We start from the raw sequence: 19195 nt of genomic DNA on the forward strand, positions 1-19195 counted from the left end.
TGTATCTTTGTCCATATATGTACTTATATCCATATCTGTCTATGGTGAGATGCCAGTATTTGTGTGTATGTGTATACAGACACAGGTGTGCACATATGAATGTACATATTTTTCAGGTTTGTTCACTGAAAAAGCCTTGAAGCAAGCATCTTAGTAGTAATGAGTGATGTTGTTAGAAAATTGTCAATGAATGCAAAACTAGTGCGTGAAAATTTAATGAGGAATAAGGTGTTTATCAACTCTCAAAGCATCTCCACACTAATTACTTGTTAATTACTAAGGAAAAACAGGCATGGTACAAAGGAGAAGCCTTGCAGACACCATATCGTCATTATCTATCTATCTGTCTCTCTATATATGGAAGAGAGAGGATTAAAATATATGGCAAAACCATCACAATATTGTAAATTATCCTCTGATTTAAAAATAACATTAAAAAATAATGGGAGAAACTGTGAGCAGTCTTTAAATTGGGTAATGGGGTGATGTCTTGTACTTTCAAATTTTGTGTCACTTTGAAATAATATTGAAGTGAAAAGTTTAAAAGATAGACCTTAAAGTCATAGAAGAAAATGGGGGAGAATTATATTTTATGACCGTGGAGTGTGGAGAGGGTATCTAATCATGATTCAGGAACCATGAACAATGGGCAAGAGATGTAAGGTAAAAGATTGATGCATTAACTGCAAAAAATTAAACATTTCTTCCAAGCAAAGAACATCCTGTACTAAGTCGCTTCAGTTGTGTCTGACTCTCTGTGATCCTATGGACTGTAGCCCTCCAGGCTCTTCTGTCCATGGGATTCTCCAGGCAAGAATACCAGAGTGGGTTGCCGTTTCCTTCTCCAAAAGAGCATCCTAAATAAATCCAAAGACACTGTCCCACTGTGAAAAAATATTTGCAGCTTGTATCACAGATAAGGAGTAAATATATTGATAATGATGAAAGTTAGGTAAATATATTGAGAATGATGAAAGTTAGTTAATAATCTCCTAGATATGTGGAAGAAAAAAACTGACAGGTCAGTTTAAAAAAATGGTAAAACGATGTGAACCTGTATTTCACATCAGAAAAAGATGAATTGGCTCTTTTTTTTGGTACCGGAAATCAGATTTTTGACATAGCCTTTTAACAGTCCCCAGACACATCCCTCGGAGAAGGCAGTGGCATTCCACTCCAGTCCTCTTGCCTGGAAAATCGCATGGACGGAGGAGCCTGGTAGGCTGCAGTCCATGGGGTCTTGAAGAGTCAGACATGACTGAGTGACTTCACTTTCACTTTTCACTTTCATGCATTGGAGAAGGAAATGGCAACCCACTCCAATGTTCTTGCCTGGAGAATCCCAGGGACGGGGGAGCCTGGTGGGCTGACGTCTGTGGGGTCACACAGAGTCGGACACCACTGAAGCGACTTAGCAGCAGCAGCAGACACATCCCTCTCCATCTAGACCTCGTGTCCTAGGCCTTCTCAGTCCCTAAGGTACTTCGGGGCCTCTTGAATAGAAGCTGTTCTAATGGCTGGTACTGCTAAGATCCATTCCTGCATTATTGTGGATGTACCATTTAATTTGTAGTCACTTGGCATTTTTAAGGCATAATTAACGCTGAAGAAAGACTTTGGCCAGAAGTGCTAATTAACTGGAAAGTGATGGTAATGCTTTCATTTGTGTGTTTCATTGACCTTAAGTTAACAGTAGGACTGGCCTCCTGGGGTATGAACCTCAGCTGGGCCCTGAGGTCCTTGGCTTATTAAGTGAATAACATCACGGCTGTTAATCTTGTGTCATATCACAGAAATAGGGAAGAGGTGAACCTGTGGCAACAGGTCCATCTGAGGTCTTTAAAAATCAGAGATCAATTTCTTAGACATATAAATTAGTTAGGGTGTTGCTCAGGCTGATTGTTTTTCTCTGGCTCTGGCCTTAGTTAGATTAGAAGTCATGGAACATTAGATTAGCATTACGAAATGAACAGTAACGATTCACATGAGAATGGTGGGAAGACTCAGAGTTTACAGATGTGTGTACCAAGGACTGGAGAAGGAACATGACTTTTCCGAGGTCGTGTGAGGTTCTAAGAGTGAATCGAAACCTTGCTTCTTGACCCTGGCTCCGGCCAGAACCTGGGATTCCTGAGGCTCCACGCTCATCCTCGGACAGGGGTGGCGCTCCATCAGCGTGCCCCACACGATGGCCTTGGAGTCCTCTGTTTGAGTGTCTGCAAGTGATCACCTGAGATCAGGATCAGTTTCTAAAATCACCTTTATTGAGTGTAATTTGCATTCTGTAAATGCAGCCATACTAACTATATAAAAGTTTTATAAAATGTAAAAAAGTTTTATAAGAACCGTATAAAAAGCTCAGTCGTGTCTGACTCTTGGCGACCCCATGGACTGTTGCCCTCCAGGCTCCTCCATCCATAGGATTCTTGAGGCAAGAATACTGGAGTGGGTTGCCATTTCCTTATCCAGGGGGTCTTCTAGACCCAGGGATCTTACCAGGGTCTCCCACACTGCAGGCAAGACTCTCTACCGTCTGAGCTACCAGGGAAGTCCATCAAGATACAGAATATTCTTACTGGCGCAAGCTTCCCTGACCTCTTTATAGCCAGTCCTCTCCTGCCCCGCAGCCCCGGAGACGCTGATCTGCTTTTTGTCCTAAAGAGTAACCTTTTCTAGCATCTCCCATACATGCAAGCCTACAGTATGTACTCTTTTCTTTCTGGCCTCTTTCACTCAGAATGATGATTTGGAGATTTTCTCGTGCTGTGTCTGTCAGTAGTTGGCTCCATTTCGTTGCTCAGCAGTATTCCATAAAATTTGTTCATCTAGTCACCTACCTCCTGTTGGACATTGAGACTACATTAAACTTGTACTATGAATAAAGTTCCCAGGGACATTTACACATATATTCTTGGTATGGATGTATGTTTTTATTTTTCTTGGTAGGAGTTTCATTATTGAATAATTTATTAACTCTATACTTAAGTTTATGAGGAATTGCTTTTTTGTTTTCCAAAGTGATTGTAAATTTTACCTTAACCACTAGCAATTTCTGAGAGTTCTAGTAGATAATTTAGGATTTTTTTTTTTTTTGTGGATACATGACTGTGTCATCTATGAAAAGACAGTTTTATTTCTTCCTTTCTGACATATATGATTTTAATTTCATGCTTTATTGGCTTCCCTAGGATCTCTATTACATTGTTGATTGAAGTAATGACAGCTATGTCCTTGCCTTACTCTAGATTTTAGAGGCAAAACATTGTTTATGATTAAGTTGGTTTTAACTGCAAGTTTTTCACGGGTGCACTTTGTGGATTGAAGCCGTTCCTTTTTATGCCTATTTTGCTGAGATTTTTAAAGAAATCATAAATTGGTTTTGAATTTTTTCAATTGCATTCTTTGCAGCTATTTAGATAATCATATGGCTCTTCTGTTTTGTCTGTTAATGGTCTGTTAATATGGTGAATGACATTGATTGATTTCTAATATTAAACCAAACCTTTGATTGTTAAGTTTACTTGATCATGATGTATTACTCATTTTAAATATTACTGTATTTGACTCAGTAATAATTGACGATTTTTACATCTAAATTCACGAGGAATATAGGCCTGTGCTTTGTTTGCTTTTAGCATTTGGATAATACTGGCCTCATAAAAAGAATGGAAACTTTTTCTCCCTTTTTTCCTGAATGTGTGTGTATAAACTGGTGTTGTATCTAAAATTAGGTTTTGATAGAATTCAGCTGGGAAGCCATCTGAGTTTGGGGTTTCTTTTAGGAGGGTGTGTAATTTATAAATCTCATGCTCACTTATAAATCCTGTGTTAATTTATGAATCCTGTCTTCAGTTGGCAGGCGGCTCTTTGAGTCTCCTTCTCGTTGGTTCCGTTCGGTAACGTGCGCCTGTCACCTGAGTTGCTCAGTCTGTTGGCGTGAAGTTGCTTTCCCTCTTTCTTTATCGTCCCTTCATGTGCCTGTGCTCTGCGCTGATGGGCATTTTCATTCCTGACATCAGTAACCAGTTTCTCACTTCTTGTTTCCTTGATCAGCCTAACTTAGAGGGTTGTCGCTTTAATTGGTACTTTCATGAAATGAGTTTTAGTTTAATTGATTTTTTCTTTCATCATTTGTCCAATTTCTATTTAATAATCGCCCAATCCTCTCTTCCTTGCTGGGTTGTGGTCTCTTCTTCTACAACTCTACCCTAGATACACACCGTCCTCTTTTCTCCTGTATCCTCGTATATCCAGGGCCCTTCTCTGTGACATAGTGTAGCACAGCTGTCTTAGGGGTCTGGGGCTTGTGTCTTTGGCTAGACCTGAGCCCACAGGGATGGCGTCGTGTCTTCTGCCACAGTCCCTCACACTAGTGCACACCCATCCAGGGTGAGTGAGTGAGTGGGTGGAAGGATGGGTGAGCACTGCTCTGGGCAGTCCCGTACACGGAAGACCGTGGGCTGTGCAGCCGTGCAGCTCTGCGCCTGAGCCTGGGCCCGTGGCCTCGGCCACTCACTGAGCTGCTCATTTATGCTGGACTCTCCTTGGAGGGCTCTTCATGTTAGAGCCCGTGTGTGAGGCTCAGGTAGCACAGCATCTGGCACTTAGTAGGTGCTCAGTAAAAGGCAGCTCTTGAAAGACCTTTCATTTCAGCTCAAATAACAAATTATTATACAGCTAGAAAAGAAATACTTTTTCTGTAATTCTTTGCCCATTTCTGATTTGTATAATAAATCTTCCCTGAAATTGAGACCGTCACATGTCTGAAGAAGGAGAAGTCTTACGGCATAGTAGTGCATTGTCTCCCCTTACATTCTCATTGAAATAAAGCTTGGGCATCCCATGTCTTTTCCCTAATCAGCCCACATTATGGCTTTATTAAAATACTCTACTTTTATGGAGCTGAGAAGGCATTTTTTTAAATCAAGGAAGGAAGGCAGTAGTATGCAATAATTTCACAGAATCTTTTCTGTGTTTTCATAAATTACATATTTTCCCCCATAATTATATCTTTTGCTTGCTTTTCTACAGAGTAAGGAAATAGCCAATTCCAAGAAAATAGAAATACGGTTCCTTCTTTGCTATCTGGTACTTGTTGGTTACCTCTCTATGTGTAGTTTTTGCTTATTTCCCAGGTGGTTTCTACTATATCACTCCCTGGGGACAACTTGTAAGTTTACTTTAAAGAACAGAAAATCCAGCATGAATTTTTTTTATTCCTTCACAGATTTTGGCTTTTCAAGGCCATTGTTGAGAATCTGTTGATTTCCTTGACCCGCATGCCTGCATTTGCAGAGGCTGCCGTGAATATAGTGGGTGGTGGGTTGGCAGTTCATTTATCAGTTAATTTACTCAGACATCCGTTGACTCGACACCGAGCTCTCTGAGGTCAGGGACCCTCCTGTATTCACTGTTCTAAGCACAGGTCCGGGCGCTCAGAAAGTACCCAGGAAGTGATTGGAAAGATGAATGAAAGGAGAGGCCAAACAGATGGAAGTCTGTTGGATTAAAAAAGTCATTACAGAAAGGATGGTTGGGATGTGTGTATGAGGGGGTCTCACCTTCTCCTGACACGGGTTTTCAAAAGTTTAGCTTATAAACTTGGCCGTCCTTTTGAGATTACAGTGCAGTGCTGTATGCTGTGGAAAAAGAATCTCGGATTGTGGTGAGACCAAAATATGATGCCTGAGTATTTTTTTTTTTAATCTGTATTTTGTTGAGTCCTTTTAAAGTAAGGCAGTACAGCCATCTTACTGGAAACGGGGCGGGGTGGGGCCGTGAAGGAGGAGCAACATTTATACAGGTTCAGAGAATCAGTAGCACCAAAGTTCAGAGGAGCCTGTAAACACGTCCACCTTGAAGAGTGGTGGGAGACGAGTTGGAACAATGAGCTTTTAAAATGGGGCTGAAGGACTTGAGTAGGCATTTTCGCAATGATATGCAAATGGCCAGTAAGCATATAAAAAGATGCTCAACGCCGTTAGTCATTAGGGAAATGCAGATCAAAACCAAAATGAGATACCACTTCACCCCCATTACGATGGTGATTATTAAAAACAACCCATCAACCAGGAAAAAATAAGTATTGCTGAGGATGTGGAGAAATTGGAATCCCTATGCACGGCTGTTAGGGATGTAAACTAGTTCTGTCGCAGTGGGACGTGGTATGGTGGTTCTTTAAAGAGGTTAGATACAGGATTTCTTCTGATGCAGCAGTTCCACTTCTGGGGGATACACCCAAAGGAATTGAAAGCAGAGATTCAGACGGGTGTGTGCATACACACGTCCACAGCAGCGTTAGTCACAATAGCCAATAAGTGAAGGCAACCCGAGTGTCTGTTGGCGAGTGAATGGATGAACAGAACGTGGCACATCCATTCAGTGGAATATTATTCACTTTAAAAAGGAATTATTTTCTGAAACGACACTGCTGAACCGTGGAAACACTAGTCGCAACAGGACAAAAGAGCTGCGATTCCACCTCCATGAGGCCTCTAGAGCAGCTAGATTCGTGGAGACAGGAGAACAGCGGCTGCCAGAGGCCGGGCAGGGCGCAGGAGGGATTTTTGTGTGGTGTGTGTAGTGTTTCAGTTTGGGAATATGAAAGAGTTCTGGAAATGGATGGTGGTGATGTTTATACAACAATGGGGAAGTGCCTAATGCCAAATAACTGTACACTAAACAATGGTTAAAATGGTAAGTTTTATGTGTATTTTACCACGCCACAAAAAATGTTAAATGGCATTAGAATCCATTTCCCCTTTCTTCCTATTTTAAGCCACGTTGTCTTCAGGTATCGAGTGGTCAGGGTGCAGAGGGAGAAAGGAGTCTATTTAACGAGTGCCTGCTTGAGCTTATACTTCACTTTCTCACTGAGTCTTCATTAAAATCCAGTGAGATAGGTGTTAATTATTAGCCCCATTTAACAGTTGAGAAACTGAGGCTGAGTGGTGGGATAACACGCTCAAGATCTCACTTAGCCAGAGCATCAAGCCAAGCTTAACTGGCCTCCCTCCCTGCTCCCTACCCGCTGTACCAGGCTGCTTGTCTCTGGGATTTTTGTCCGTGTCCTTCCCAGAGGAGATCCGTCCTCCAGCTGGGATGGTGCCTGACAGCACGCACATATGGTGATTTTCTTTCATTTTAAGCACTTTCGTAGCTGTGCCTGCCTTTCCTTTGGAGAGGAGGAATGGGTCAATGAAAGCAGTTGCTGCTGCTGCTGCTAAGTCACTTCAGTCATGTCCGACTCTTCACGACCCCATGGACTGCAGCCCACCAGGCTCCTCCGTTCATGGGATTTTCCAGGCAAGAGTACTGGAGTGGGTTGCCATTGCCTGAGGGCTAAGCGCTGTGTCTCTCATGGACAGCTTATTGAGTCGTGACTGGTGGAGCGCAGGGAGGAGGGCAGGCGGGTGGGCCTATCCTGCGGTTGGGACCCGTGGCTTCCCACAGCTCTCGCGGGTGGGCATGTGCTCGAATCCCCACCCTGAACACGTGGCTTTGAGGCCCCATCAGCACTGTCAGCCCCGACAGTGCTCCCAGCTCACCCTCCCTCTTTCTTTTCTGGGAAATGCCTGTACTAGGGTCATCGGAGCCCAGCCAGTCTCCAGATGTGGTGGACACTTTCTCAGGCCCTGTTTACCTGGCTTGGCTGCAGCAGTGGGTATTCCATCCCTCCTCCCCAAAGCTCTGCCCTCCTTGGGTTTCCACGACCCCAGCCGTTTGTCTCTTGGTGTGTTATCTCTGGAATTATTCCTAATCCAAGGTCCCCATGATTGATGGCTATGTTTGCTTCTTAAGAGTTTTATTAGTCAACTTCTTATGTGAAGGAGCATCTGATAAATATTTCAGCTGTGCTGGCCGCCTGTGGTCTCTGTTGCATATTTTTCTTTGGTTTTGTCATTTGTTTTGTTGTGCAGCCCTTTAAAAATGTAAAAGGCTGTTCTCAGCTCCAGGGCACGCAGAGCCAGGCTGCAGGCCAGGTGTGGCCCATGGGCTGCAGTGTGCTGTTGCCTGTTTTAGGACCTTACTGGGGAAGGCTGAGTCATTTTAGTGAGGAGCTGAGCTGGGGTTGAGATTTCCTGTTGCCATGGTTACTGTTGGTGCGGCACAGGCTCTGGATCGTGCTGGGGGAGGGGGAGGAAGGTGGTAGGGGCTGCTGAGGTTCCAGGCATTTTTCCCATAAAGGTCCTCTCTCCTCGGCCCTGAGCCCTCCCTGTCTGCCAGCACCTGGACGGAGGTCTCTGCACACCTTCCTTCCTACCCTAGGGGCTTCCTCCTGGGGGCCTGCAGGAGCAGAGGGGCACGCTGTTGTCCTCCCGCTGCTGCCATCCCTGGTTGGAGCTGCACCCCGCATCGCGGGCGTGGGCTCTCGGAGTCCCTGCCCCTCTCCCTGTAGCACCAGCCTCTGCCTGGTCTAGAGGTGGGCGCTCTGAACGGGCTTCCCGCTCTGTCTCTCGTGGCGTCGCTCTAGGATCCTGGCCCTCCTGTCCTCGCCTCACTAGGATGGATATTTACCCCTGCCTGTGTGCCCTTGGCATTGGTCACCCCTCCTCCAGAAGCTAAAGATTTTGCTTTGGAGGAGAGAAGGGTGTGGATGGGGGCAAGGGGTTGGAGCTGGGGTTTTCGTTTCGTGTTTTTCCCCTGGTGGCTGCTGACCACATCCTCCAGGCCTGTACTACCCAGGGAGGCTCCCCTGCACCTCTGCCCCTGCCAGTCCCCCAGGGGAGGTCCTTGGAGAAGAGCCTGGCATGGGCGGGAACTGTCGTCGCATCTGGAGGATGTCCACTATCTGTAGAGCCCCTCCTCAGCCCTTAGAAGTTCATGGACTGACTGACTTCGTGAACTGACTCCTTGCCGGCTTGTGTGGGGGCCGGCTCTGCCCCTGGTCGGGTGTCCCCACCATGTCCCTCCTGGAAGGAACTTGTTCCTGCTTGGCCTTCTGGCTCTATGGCTGCCCCATGACCTTATCTGCACGAGTCTGGGGCTCATCAGCCTTACTCACTGTTAGCCTAGGAGCCATGCTCCAGCTCCCTCATGGAAGCCCCCACCCACCCCTACAACCTGATCTGTGTGTTTAAATGATGCTGACTGAAATGCACTTGTCTCTCTGAAATGCTAGATCCCATCACAGAATCATCCTCGAGTTTCTCTCCATTCGTGTTTGCAGGCTGAGAATCGTGCATGTTGTTAGCTGCGGGGCATTGTTGGAAGAAAGATGGTACCAGGGTCAGGTGCCAGTGGCCACCCTGGTGGAGCTGCCCAGTGCCCATTGCTTCACCAGCCGGGGTCACCTTCCCCTCACCTGAGGGAGGCCGGCCACGTGGCTGGATGGTGGTCGGCTCAGGGAGTAGTAAGTGACCTTTTTTTTTTTTTCTTTCCGTCTTTTTAGACCCTGGAAGCTGTCCTGAACTTCAAATACTCCGGAGGCCCAGGCCACGTTGAAGGGTATTACAGGAACCTGGCCCTGGGGCTGCATGTGGAGGTGGAGCCGTCTGTGTTCTTCACGCGGGTCAGTACCCTGCCGGCCACCAGGTACGTGCACCTCAGCTCTTGGCCAGCCTTGCTCTCGCGGCTGACGGCGCTGCACCCACAGTTCTGGCCGTGGTGTTCATCTTGGTCCCACCGCCCAGAGTGCCAGGGTGGTCAGCCTCCCCGGGTCTTCATCAGATGAACAGGCAGTGCAGGGAAATGCCTCTTTGGGGAGACGGGGTGGGCGGGCTTCCCTCTTGGCCCATGCTGTGGTGATCGCGTCCTCCCTGCAGCGTGCTTGCTTGTCGTCGTGGAGGCCCGCTCCTTGTCCCGAGCCCAGGCCTCACTCCGGTCCGGCGCAGGTCTCCATTAGCAGGGACTCGGCACATGGCCCTGTGCCTTGGACGCTCCTGGAGGAGTCCAGCCTGTCTCTGTCCCACTGTCCTCCTAGGAGGACTGTGCAGGGCCCGGACATCCAGCATCTCGGCCCGCGCTTCCTGGAGTCCCCAGCCATCGGGAGGGTGGGCCGTGCTGCCCAGAGCGCCCTCCCTGGGGAGGCTTTTCCTCCTGCTTGGTTCTCCCAGACTAGCCTTCCTTCAGGGAGGAAGAAATCAGTTTGTCTCCTTCAGATCCATTAGAGGCCAGAGGTACTAGAGGTTGTTCCTCCCTTAGGTGAGAGAATGACAGTTTCTCACCCCAAACTTTGACCTGTGTGACCTGGGAATAGTGCTGGGTGGGGCTGCAGACACCTGGAGACCCTGTGGGGTTGGATTCCTGCCCAGGTGGTGAGCAGCCTTCGGAAGGCAGGTCCTGACCCCCCGGGTGGTTCCACATCCCGCTGTCCAGGGACACCTTACCTCTCCGGTAGCATGGACTGGCCTAGTGGTACTTATGCTTAATGGAGTTAAGGCTGTCTTTACCTGTCCGTCCTTGACCATGAGGGGAGAGACCGTTATGTACAGCAGCCCCCTTCACCCGTGGGCTCTGTCGTTCACAGAGTATAACGGGGGGATGTTAATGTCGATAGAAAACTCTCTTTAGAGTGATACAGCGCTCCCCCGCCAAAAGTAAGTGCAGTTTGAGTTCATAGGAAAGACTGCTTTTCTCCCAGCCCCGGGGAATGGCCTCAGTGAGAGTCAATGGCTGAGCTTGAGCTTTTCAGCATCTCATTTCATCATCTATCACTTTTTCAATCCACAGAGTAATGGTCTCTCTTGCCAGCGCTCGCCTCTGTTTTGAATTTGTAAAAGGCATCAAAGCACTTGCCGGCAGGGAGCTTTGGCCGGGACGCCTGCCAGATGCTGTTCGAGTTTCTCAGGCCCTTCCCGTGTGTTCAGTCCGCTCCACCATCACCCTGGCGTGCACCTCTTTCTCGTCCCCTCATCTCCTGCTGCCACCGCTCACATAATTAGGTCTGAGAAGCAGCGCAGATTGTCACCAAGTTGGATTCGTTTCCCCCTGTTGCTCTCTGGCTTCCATGTCATGGCCCCTGCAGCTCCTAATGACAATTTAAGATGAGAAGCATTGCTGCCTTGTGGTTTGGTGCGGAACACTGGAAGAGCTGGTGGTGGGCTGATGTGCTGTTTGGCTCCTGGTCGCCGGCCTCACTCTCTTCCTTTTGGCCTACGTGTTTCTTTTCCCTGCTCTTGGGTTGATGTGGGTTAACGTTTGATTTCCTCTAATCCCTCTCCTTTCTTGCTCAGTCTCACTGAGCTCTGATCCTGTGGCTTGAGGTTTGCCATCTTCCCTTAGGACTCTAGAAATACCCCCTTGCCTCCAGCCTGCTCCTGTGTCGTCTCGTAAAGACAAATGTTCCCACATCACCGTCTGGCTTGAAGACTTTCCCAGTGCATACTGGACAGAGTTCAGAGTGCCCGCTCTGATATTTATGCTCCAGTTTCTGTAGAGATCTGGATAAATCGTTGGCCTGAAATACAGCAGAATTATCATTCATTTTATCTATACTCTGTTCCGGTTGACATGACACGGTTTTCTGTGGACACTGGTTTTCATCTCGCTCCCAGGTGAGAATTGTCTTGTCGTCTCGGGCCGTTTTAGAGTCAGGCATCCCCAGCGATGGCCAGGCGCCACACATTTGCATCACAAGTGAGGCCCAGAGAAGGCCTGTGGTTTTCCCAGTCTCACAGCTTGCCCGTGACAGACTGGCTTCCAGATACCCTGACTGCAAGGTGCTGCAGACACAGATGCACAGCTAGATGACCGAATCCATGTTAGCTGGAGCCTTTATGGGCATTCAAGCTGACTTTGATGCAAAAAGAAGCTATACATTCATCAAAAGACAGCCTTATTGCTGGCATAAAGTCTCACGTAACCCTGTTCTGAAACCAGAATACCAAAGGTTATCACGTCTCGCTCCTGGGCTCCTCTCATCAGCGGTGGTGGTATAGTCGCTCAGTTATTACATCTCGCTCCTGGGCTCCTCTCATCAGCGGTGGTGGTGTAGCCGCTCAGTTATCACATCTCGCTCCTGGGCTCCTCTCATCAGCGGCGGTGGTATAGTCGCTCAGTTATCACATCTCGCTCCTGGGCTCCTCTCATCAGCGGTGGTGGTATAGCCGCTCAGTTATCACATCTCGCTCCTGGGCTCCTCTCATCAGCGGTGGTGGTATAGTCGCTCAGTTGCGTCCAGCTCTTGTGGTCCCATAGACTGTAGCTTGCCAGGCTGCTCCGTCCATGGAGTTCTCTAGGCAAGAATACTGGGGTGGGTTGCCATTCCCTACTCCAGAGGACCTTCCCCACCCAGAGATAGAAACCAGGTCTCCTGCATTACAGGCAGACTCTTTACCAGCTGAGCCACCAGTGCCCCTCTCATTAATACTGATGATTTATGCCGTTTTTCTCATTGGTAGTTTTTTACTGATAGAGTTCTAGAAGTCAGGGTAGGGAAATCCCATTTATTCAGGACCCACCCTATTCCTAGTCATGCCCTCAGTCCACTGTGCAGTGTCCCATTTAAACTCCCGAGAACCCTTTGAAGTCAGTGTTGCTGTATGCAGATGTTAAATAACTCACCCCAGGTTGCACATTAATGAACAAAAGAGATGCATTTGAATGTTGGTCTTCTCTCCAGCAAAACCCATGCTTCCCATCACAGTGCTCTGAAGTGGGCTTCCAGAAGCCTGGGCCCCCCTTACCCACTCTGTCTGTGGAGGTGTCTCTGGATCTCTCCCAGCCTCAGCCCTCTGTCCCCACTGCTGTGGTCACCAGCTCTGCCCCTTCATGGGGGATTAAAGAATGAAAGTGAACAGTGGAGGGGCCAGTGTTTTCCCAGAGCCAAAGCACAGCATAGATGGCAGGTGGAATTCTCTTTGCCTTTTTTTTTTTTTTTAAACCATCCTCCTTCAGGGGTGTACCTGGGTTTCAGCTAACTTTTATTTAGGAGATCAATTACCTTTGAGATTCGCTTTTTTACACTGAGCCGCCTGCTAATGTTGTTGGGGACGGACTGAAATGGATGGGGCCACCCTGCCTTCCCCTCCTCAGGAGCAATTTCTTCCCAGACCGTTAGGATAAATGATCCAATCTTACACATCGCTGCTCTGAGCTCTGTGGGAAATGCACTCCCCTGAGCCAGGGTGTAAGGTGTGGGAGTTATTACATTATTAACAGAAATCACACAGCCTGACACACCACGGTGCTTCTCCCCGGCCAGTTAGAAAAATCCCATTTCCCCCCATGGGATGGGACTGTTCCACGCCGTGGGCGGCCCGTGCTCACAGACATGTAATAAAGGCACTTTCAGTGCTAGATTTTATCACGGTCGATTTTTCCCAGGTTGCTGTGTTGATTTGAATGGGTTTTTAATTTAACAAGAATTAGGATTTTAACAAGCGCAGGATTCAGAACCCAGTGTACCTGCCTCTGATTCAGATTCTGATTCTCCCACTCATCTGCTCTGTGGTCCTGAGCAAGTCATTTCCTATTTCTTTAGTCATCAGTTTTCCTTCACGTGGTCTTGGCGAGCACATCATTTCCTCTGTGCTTTACTGTCTGGTTTGTGCTCGTAACAGACCACGTGTAACAGGGACAAGAAGAGAACCATGAAGGCCATATGTTAAGAGGGGCACAAAAATGACTGAACATCAGGAAGACTCTTGTGCCTCAAAACCCAGGGCTGCTCTTTGCCCCGCGCCCCTGCCCCAGGGTTGCCTCTCCTTCTGTTCCACTCACAGAGCCCCCAGTTGGAAGGAGATGAATGACTTACTGCATTTGCTTCATCCTCTCCTGCTCCTGTCGGTGTGTGTTCACTGAAGTGACGAGCACACTTCTCATCCTCTTTGCAGGTGTTAAATAGTGTAGATCCGTACAGGCAGGAGCTGCGACCCCCCACCCCCACCCCCAACGCCGGCCGTGGCAGGAGCCGCTGGACACGTCATCTAGGTTGACGTGGCAGTGAGCTTCCTCTGGTCCCCAGTGTCGTCACTGAGGGGCTGTCCAGGCCATGAATCACCCCTCATTGTTCTGTTCCCACTCACAGCTGTACCTCAAAGGGTCCTATTTTATGTCTTAATTGTATACATTATTAAATTATTACTGTCGATTATTTTAATTTTGTTTTGAACCATTATATTATTGAATGTTATGTCTCAACATTCATTTTAAAACACTATCAATATTCTTTGCTTAAAGACAGATTTAAAGATTGTTTCTATTTAACAGGTAACTTACAACTACTTGACATGAGTTTGAGCAAACTCATGGAGATAGTGAAGGACAGGGAAGCCTGGGCGTGCTGCAGTCCATGGGGTTCACCAAGAGTCAGCCACAGCTTAGCAAGTATGGTTTATAAACATCAATTAAAAAGGCCCATGTCATACCTGCTTTAGGGATTGAGTGTATGTTAAAAGGTAGTTTGTCTGTCATCAATAACTGGCCAGAGCTGTTTGTGACCTTCCACTTGGAATTTTTGCATTTGGCATTTTCAGAGTTTTAATCATCATAATGTCAAATGCCAGTCCCACGAACCATGATTTCAGGTTGTCGTTCGTAAGCACGTTTCCGCCCTTTTTGAGCTGGGCTTGTGTTCCTTCCAGAGAATGAGAGGCTGGCTGTGCCCAGAGAATGAGAGGCTGGCTGTGCCCTCGCTGTCAGGCTGCGTCACCTTTTTGCCTTGGGTTTGGGGCCCAGGTGTCCCAGCGTTCGTTTTCATGCCCCTCTTAACGTGTGGGCTTTGTGGTTCTTCTCCTGTTCCTGTGGTCCGTTACGAATGCCCAGCAGATGCTGTAATGGAGTAGAGAGCGTGTGTGTCAAGACCACAGCGATGCTGAGCGCTGGGCCCTGGTGAGGTGCAGCAGCCGTGGGGCTGAGCCGCGAGCCTGCAGAGCCCGTCTCCAGCACCCCTGTGCTCTCGCTGCCTGCACGCCCGAGCTTTATGGAAGCGTCGTTTGGATACCGCCCAGCTCACCCACTTAAGCTGTGTAATTCTGTGTTTTGGGTTTAGTCGCGGAGTTGTTCAGCCATCACCACCGTCTGATTTTAGAGCTTTTCATTCTCCCAGCAGAAGCCCCGTGCCCGTCGGCAGTGCCTCCTGTCTCCCTCCTCCCTGCCACCCCGCACCACCTCAGTCTACTTTCTGTCTCAGTAGCTTGGCCTGTTTTAGCAATTTATAAAACGTGACTGGCTCTCTTCACTTAGCATCACGTTGTCCAGGTTCACCCACAAGCAGGCCTCAGTATGTCGTTTGTTTTTATGTGGGACAGCATTTCATTGTGCGGATGTGTGGCATTTCATTTTCCGTTCGTTAGTCCTGGGTTGGTTCCACCTTTTGGCTGGTGGGAATGATGCTGCTACGATCATTCATGTACCAGTTTTTGTGTGGGCTTGCATTTTCATTTCTCTTGGGTATCCCTCAGAGTGGAATTACCAGGTCATATGGTAACTGTTTAACCATTTAGGGAGTTGCCCGACTGTTTTCCTGCTCGGCTGTGCCACTGCACGTTCCCAACAGCAGGGTACGAAGGTTCCAGTTTTCTGCACGTCCTTGCCGACGCTGGTTATCCCGTGTCTTTTTAATTCTCACCATTTCAAAATTTTTTCCTTTTACTACAGGGAACATCTTAAAACTTAGTAACTAAAAGCTCAGAAACAGAGGCTCTTCCTGCCTTCAGTAATGTGCAGCCCTGAGATCCTCCCCAGGGGCCGGGTTGCGTGTCACCCGACCACAGGGAAATGTTCCCGTGTTTCCACCGGTCGCCAGATCTGTCCTTTCCACTTCAGTAGCCCTGGACTGACTCAGGCGTATCACCTGTCTCCCTCAGGCCAGCCTCCTCTCCCCTTTCTGGGATAGTTGCAACAGCCTTTCAGAGTCTCTTTGCTTTCAGTTTCTCCCTTTCCAACTCTTTCTCCAGGCGATGCTGAAGTGTTCATTCCAAAACACAGGCACGAGTCTGTCCCTTCCTCAGGGCATGAGTCCCCTTTGGGAAAGGGGACATCACATCACTCTTTGGGAAACTCGGTTCTAATGGACAGTAAATCTACTATCAGAGTCTTCAGCAAGATTTGGAAGCTCCGTAATCTGTGTGGCAGGAGTGAAGGTGAGATCATATCATCAGAAAAACATTCCGATGATTTGTTCTGTTTTTGGGTCACTTTAGATTGAAGGTCTCCCTTGTGGCTCAGCTGGTTAAGAATCCACCTGCAATGCAGGAGACCTGGTTTCGATCCCTGGTTTGGGAAGATCCCCTGGAGAAGGGAAAGACTACCCACTCCAGTATTCTGGCCTGGAGAATTCCATGGACTCTACAGTTCATGGGGTCACAGCGTCGGACATGACTGAGTGACTTTCACATTAGATTGAATAAGCTTCCTGGCTTTCTTAAGACTTACAAGAAAGCTCTCCATCCTCTCCACCCATATGGACAGAAGAGCCCGGTGGGCTACAGTCCATGGGGTCACAAAGCATTGGACACGACTGAGCACACACATATATGGTCTCTAACGAAGAGGAACTAAAGAGCCTCTTGATGAAAGGGAAAGAGGAGAGTGAAAAAGTTGGCTTAAAACTCAACATTCAGAAAACTAAGATCATGGCATCACTTCATGGCAAATAGATGGGGAAACAATGGAAGCAGTGAGAGACTTTATTATTGGGGGCTCCAAAATCACTACAGATGGTGACTGCAGCCATGAAATTAAAAGACGCTTGCTCCTTGGAGGAAAGCTATGACCAACCTAGACAGCACATTAAAAAGCAGAGACATTACTTTGCCAACAAAGGTCTGTCTAGTCAAAGCTGTGGTTTTTCCAGTAGTCATGTATGGATGTGAGAGTTGGACTATAAAAAAAGCTGACTGCCGAAGAATTGATGCTTTTGAACTGTGGTGTTGGAGAAGACTCTTGAGAGTCCCTTGGATTGCAAGGAAATCAGTCCTGAATATTCATTGGAAGTACTGATGATGAAGGTGAAACTCCAATATTTTGCCCACCTGATGGCGAAGAACCGACTCATTGGAAAAGACTCTGATGTGGGAAAGGTTGAAGGCAGGAGGAGAAGGGGATGACAGAGGATAAGATGACTGGATGGCATCACTAACTCAACGGACATGAGTTTGAGTAAGCTCTGGGAGTTGGTGATGGATAGAGAGGCCTGGCGTGCTGCAGTCCATGGGGTCACAAAGAGTAGGACACGATTGAGCGACTAAACAAACTAACTGCCTGTTATCAATCAGTCTTTCCTGAAAAATTAGTAGCCAATTTCAGGATGGAGAAAGAGAAGTATCAGTCTCTCAGTCGTGTCCAGCTCCTGACAGCTCCTGCCAGGTTCCTCTGTCCACGTGGGTTTGGCCAAAGGTCTGCGTGGCTATCACTACCAGCCTGGCTGTGATTTCACTCACATACTGCACCCCTAGGATCGATGGAATGGTGACGTGTGGACCCTGGAGGCCTAGAAGAGTTCAGCCAGACTTGGGGAGAAAGCACCACTTAACTTTCTGGGAGTGGGGCCATGTTTTTAGACAGACTCAGACCTTGGCATAGGAGTTTCTCCTGTTCACTTTTTGCTGAGTCAGTATCGAATCATTAGCTGGGATTGTGTTGCTGGCAGGGTTGTGTGTGTTTCTTCTTGCTGCCCCACTGACTGCAACCAAGTTAATCACAGTCACCACCCCTCCTGTTTATGCAGTATTCTGCTTGTACTTTTACAAAGTTCCTTCATTTTTCTTCTTTTTGTTGTCATTGTTTTTTTCTGTTGAAGCCTCTTAACAATTCCATGACATAGGCATTCTTGTCTTTACTGAGGAAACCGAGGTTCAGAGAAATTAAATGACTTACTTAAGGTATTCCACCCTTTAAGTGAGCAAACTGGACTCTGAATTGCTCCTCCTGTGCCAAGTGTGGTGTTCACTCAGGCTGCTTTCAGGTGACTTCTTGCCGAAGACTTTTTTCCTTTTGCTTTTTTAAAGTTTAGCTTGGTTAGGATGTTTCTGGATATAGAAAATTAAAAATTTATATGGCTTGGGGTTTGTTGAGCTTCCTGAATCTGTACATTGATGTGTGTTTTTTTTTTTGGCCAAATCTGGGGAATTTTCAGCCATAATTTTTTCAAAAACTGTGTGCGTTTTGTTTTGTTTCATCTCAAACTCCTATGACATGACTTTTAGAGATTTTCTTGTCTCATAGGACTGTTTTTATCCCCTTTTTTCCCTCCAGTGTTTCCATTGGATATATTATTAATCTATCTTCAAGTATGCTTGTTTTCCTTTGTGGTTCAAAAAAATGTTTGTGTGATTTTTATTCTTTCAAAGTCGCTAGAGATGTTTCCCTGCATGGCCTAGAAATGGTTTAATTTGGTAAATGTTGGGTATAACCTGACAAGTGTGGATATCCTGCCATTTTGATGGTGGAATGTTCGCTAAGTATCAGGTACTTGCTGTTTATTCTGTATCCTTTCTCATTCCACAGCAGATCATCCCCTCAGTTCCTCAGGTAATTCACCACCTGGTGAAACTTTCAGTTCAGGTTTTTCCTCAGGTTTCTCCTTGCTTTTTCTTTGCATCTCCTGTTTCTTTGCTGAGATTTTATCTTTTCATTTGTTTCGAGTGTGTCTGCCCTTACTTTGCAGAACATGGTTAAAGTCTTTTTGTGATAAGACTGTCATCTTGAAGTTGTAGTCTATTGATTTTTATTTTCCATTGCAAATTGGCTTTTTCCCGGGTTCTTCCTATGCTGCGTGATTGCTGTGAGATGTTGGGGCCCTGCTTGCGTCCTGAAGGGAACGTGGGTATTTTTCTTTTGGTGGGTGGTCTGCACCATGGCTCTGTGGCATCTGCTGTGGACCAGGCTGCACTTCTGGTTTCTGAGTCTGCGGTGCTCCTTGGGCCATCCCGTGGGTGCCTTCCTGGAGCTCAGTTACTGGAGCCCATGGCTTGCCGCTCAGGATCTGTCCCTCCATGCTCGTTCCACAGAGAGCCCAGGTCAAGTACCACTTCAGCAAGCCACTGTCTTCCCCTCTGTCCTTTCTACAGTCTCCCCAGCACTGTCCAGGGGCCTGCCTTCCCTGTCTCTCCACAGCAAAGCCAGGGTTTGAGTTCCCTGCTGTGTGTCTGTGTATGGGACTGTTGGTCAGAGGACACAGAGGGGGAATCAAAGTGATGGGGACTGGCCCTGTGCTTGTGGGACTGGCCGCTTGGGTCCCTTGGTGTCCTGGTCTTGAATGACTGCCGTCATGGTGCTGTTTCATAGAGGTACTGCCCGGGGGCTGGGGGCT

General features: G+C 47.4%; 1 protein-coding gene across 3 annotated transcripts in view; it reads left to right on the top strand.

Annotated features, from left to right (window-relative positions):
• Positions 1–19195, top strand: part of TRAPPC9 (trafficking protein particle complex 9) — a 389597-nt gene that overhangs the window by 220778 nt on the left and 149624 nt on the right. For all 3 annotated transcript variants that reach the window (XM_027560766.1, XM_027560765.1, XM_027560768.1), the window contains one exon: positions 9392–9534. In XM_027560766.1, coding sequence (XP_027416567.1) covers positions 9392–9534 — 143 coding nt within the window. The remainder of the gene's footprint in view (positions 1–9391; positions 9535–19195) is intronic.

Source organism: Bos indicus x Bos taurus, chromosome 14 (assembly GCF_003369695.1).
Source record: "Bos indicus x Bos taurus breed Angus x Brahman F1 hybrid chromosome 14, Bos_hybrid_MaternalHap_v2.0, whole genome shotgun sequence".
Taxonomy (NCBI): Eukaryota; Metazoa; Chordata; class Mammalia; order Artiodactyla; family Bovidae; genus Bos; species Bos indicus x Bos taurus.